At 43.7% G+C, this 3,460-nt stretch overlaps 1 protein-coding gene across 1 annotated transcript; it reads right to left on the reverse strand.

The window, feature by feature from the left end:
• Positions 1 to 1,278: 1,278 nt before the first annotated feature.
• Positions 1,279 to 1,582, reverse strand: PPTG_21669 (hypothetical protein; the record flags this gene model as incomplete). The annotated part of the gene is made up of 2 exons (XM_008899301.1): positions 1,279 to 1,403; positions 1,495 to 1,582. 2 exons carry the CDS (start codon positions 1,580 to 1,582, stop codon positions 1,279 to 1,281), a joined length of 213 nt encoding a protein of 70 aa, XP_008897549.1.
• Positions 1,583 to 3,460: the final 1,878 nt, after the last annotated feature.

Raw genomic sequence — 3,460 nt, forward strand, 5'->3', positions numbered from 1 at the left:
ACTGCAACATTTGTAGTACTGTATTATGTATAGCAACATTCCTTACACAAATGTTTCAAGACATTTATCAGTAAAATGTAGCGCGATTTGTTTGTTGTTATTATTAATAATAATCACATTTACTTTTTTCAACGCGTATTTATCCAGTTATGCTGTATTTACGCGGCAATATTACTCGACGTTGTTGCCCCTACGGAAAAAATTAGGATGAGCACATCCTAATCCGGTTGCCACTTCGAGACAAGATTCTGTGCACATGGGATGAGTAATAAAACCTCCATGATATCGTATCCAATCAGACTTGAGATCTCCTAGAGCAAATGTATCGTACGATAAGATATTTACATCCTATTTTCTTCTATACTTGCTAATAAGAGAGTAATTCAATTCTCAGGGGTAGCGAGTCCTGATCTGGTAACGATGCGACTCCGATTGCGCGGACATTTCTTTTTACGAAGGGTGTGCTTTTTTCTTTCGCATTTGGTACGCGTAAAATTGTGATTTCAGGAAGCAGCCAATATGATATAGATTTTATGTGCTATGTAAACTTCAGCTTGAATGGTATTCACATGTCAACTTTACCAAACATTTGTCTTATTATTCGCGAGCTGTAAAAATAGTAATTCAATGGTGCCCTCCAATGGCATTTCGAATGTATCGTGCACGTAATGTTACACGAAAAACAGGTGTATGGCACTTGGGATTTAAGACTACCTAATATATTTCAGAAAACAAGTGTATTGCGCTGAAACAAAATAGAATGTTTAATACTGGTACAGGGAGTGGCATCACGGCTCAATGACGATGTCGTACAGTCTGACCGTTACTTGAGGCTCAACACCTCGGAAGAAGCTGGGTTGGGTGCAACTTTTGATTCGAATAATGCTGCCGTCAACTGGTAACGCTGCCTCCGAAATATCATCAGCTTGGAAAATTGTCGCGGTCAGTAAAATTGAGTTGACAGAAGCTGCTCGGGCATCGTAGTCGTCCTTGAACAGCTTAATGTGAACAAATCAAAATCGACCACATTATGAGTGTGTTATCGTCTGCGTAAAGAAAAATATAAGACCAACTTGCCCTGTACAGCTCGTCCAGCGTTTCGGGTGTTTCTGCGTCGATCAAATGAAGTTTCAGAATATTTGAGTTGCCATAGTTGTGCCGAGAAATCCAAATAACCCGCATGCGAATGACGGCTCCAAGCGTGTTTGCTCCGCCACTATGCTTGATTTTGTCCCTGACCTCTACACAGGTATCACGTTAGAGGCATGGTGTAATTGCTCAGAGCCACATACCTGCAAGTGTTGTGAGGACTGGCTTTCGTTTCGGTAGGCTGCCTGATTTCAGTAGCTCGCGCATCTGTTGACACGCTGTAAGCGGCTTCGGTTGTGCATCTACACTGTCGACTTATCGTTGCAAAACAATTCACACCAAACAGAGCTGTAGTCAGGATATCCTTGCAGTATATTAACCACAGTAGTGAAACTTTTACAATACCGATACCTTGTACACACTGTTTCTTCAAAGTATCGTGGACCACGGGGATTTCCGCGGTTTCCCTCTCTCGCTTCGCCTTCCCCACCATCGCGCAAATTTACAAATGGCAGTCAAGATATTATGTAGGGTGAGATCGCAGGTTCCATTCTGTTAGCACGCCTAAACAGAGACTACTGTGAGCATCCTTATTGTAGTCAGCTATTAAAGAATGTCCAGCCGTTGATCACTGGGTTATCGTAGTAACCGCACGATAATATGCCCATTATTCTACTTTTCCTATTTGTAATAGTTGAGAGCTGCTGTACTGTCTATTTCCAACTTAAATAGTCTAACTACACCACATCAGTACTGCCAAACTTTTACTTACGAGGTACTTAAGCATGGAAATAACGATATGAATGTTCAATCTGGTAGAATATTTTTATGTGACAGGACACTTTACCGAAAGTGTCCAGTAAGCTCTCTTGAGGCAACGCGTTTCGTTGTGTTCCTATTGTTAACTATATGAAATTATTTGATTCGACGATCGTTACCAGGTCACGTTTGAAAATCTGTCTAATCCATCCTTGGTACAACCTCTCGAGTAAGCACCAACCTCTCGCGGAATAATAGTGAGTTCATGGCGACGGACAGGACACTTTCAACAATAATGTCCTGAAGATATTTGGTGAAGTGTCGTGCTTCTATCTTATCAGTACGATTTTTAGAAGTCGTTGGACCCGATCTCTTTAACAAGTAAGCACTCATTGCAGATGAGCAGTGGTATATCCCACGGACACCCATGAACTATTGGCATTAGTGTGCTAAAATTAAATAAAAGGACACTTCAACCAAAGTGTCCTGCGCATTTGTTGAAGTGTCGTGTTCGATTTTAAGGAGCACATAAAAACCATTGGTTCATTCGCTATTCTTTATCTACTATCCTTTATCACTCACAGCCAACGCGCTTAAATGGTAGGCCTGTCAACTAAGGTATAACATTCGATTGCACTCTCATTCTCGAACTTACCCTCTTCCTAGCACTTTATCAATGCAGCCAATCGAAACGCTGAGTAGCGACGGTTTTGTGGTGTACCGTGGTGTACTTAGCAACGACGCTGCCAACGCTGCCCGTATCATCGCGCGCCGCTCCCACTTACCATGGACGAATGAAGATGATTCAAGTCCCCGTTTGCGTCGCGTCAGTGCAAGGGTTCCGCCAATCCCGGGTTTTCTGCTATCAATCATTCTCGAGCGATACATTCATACATTTTTCCCCGGGATGGATCAGTCCAAACTTGAATGGTGTTACCTCAAGTCTTACGCCGATGCACCTGACCAGCCGACTCACCGAGACTTCGCGGTGTCGAGGTACACTATAGATCCGATGGATGTTGCAAGTCTCCCCAGCTCTCTACTCATTGCCACGCAAGATGATACCGTTGTCTACGGTTATGGCTGGAACCACCATGTTGCATTTCAGTCCGATCAAGTTGTGATCCGTCTGAAAATGGAGACCTCCTTTTTATGCGTGGTGATTTTATTTACTCCCGCGCCGGTTATACTTGGAACAATCTCTGTATCCATACATTTCTTGGCGAGATCACTACCCGTCCCCATTTCCGCGGTCAGTTGGTCCCATGCTACGATGATAAACCCACTGTGAACGCCCACGACGGTACCTGCTACGTTTTAGGTTGCCGGTTTGTAGGCAACACAGACCATGCGCTCAGAATGCATCTGCGTAGCTGCCACAACGTGTTCATTCAGAGTTTCAGTCGGTGTGCTCGAAGCAACGATCCACGTATTGCAGCGGCCGAAGCCGAGATTATCAACTTGGCGGATGATTTCTGAGTAAAAGGTGTGCTGGCCAAGTTCGTGGCATCCTTGATTCGATGACCTCGAAAATGTGTCTTTCAAAGCGGGCATTCGAGGTTCCATCATGACCTAGCGCCCCCAAAACAGACCATTAAAAACATTGAATCAA

This window comes from Phytophthora parasitica, assembly GCF_000247585.1.
Source record: "Phytophthora parasitica INRA-310 unplaced genomic scaffold supercont2.7, whole genome shotgun sequence".
NCBI lineage: Eukaryota > Oomycota > Peronosporomycetes > Peronosporales > Peronosporaceae > Phytophthora > Phytophthora nicotianae.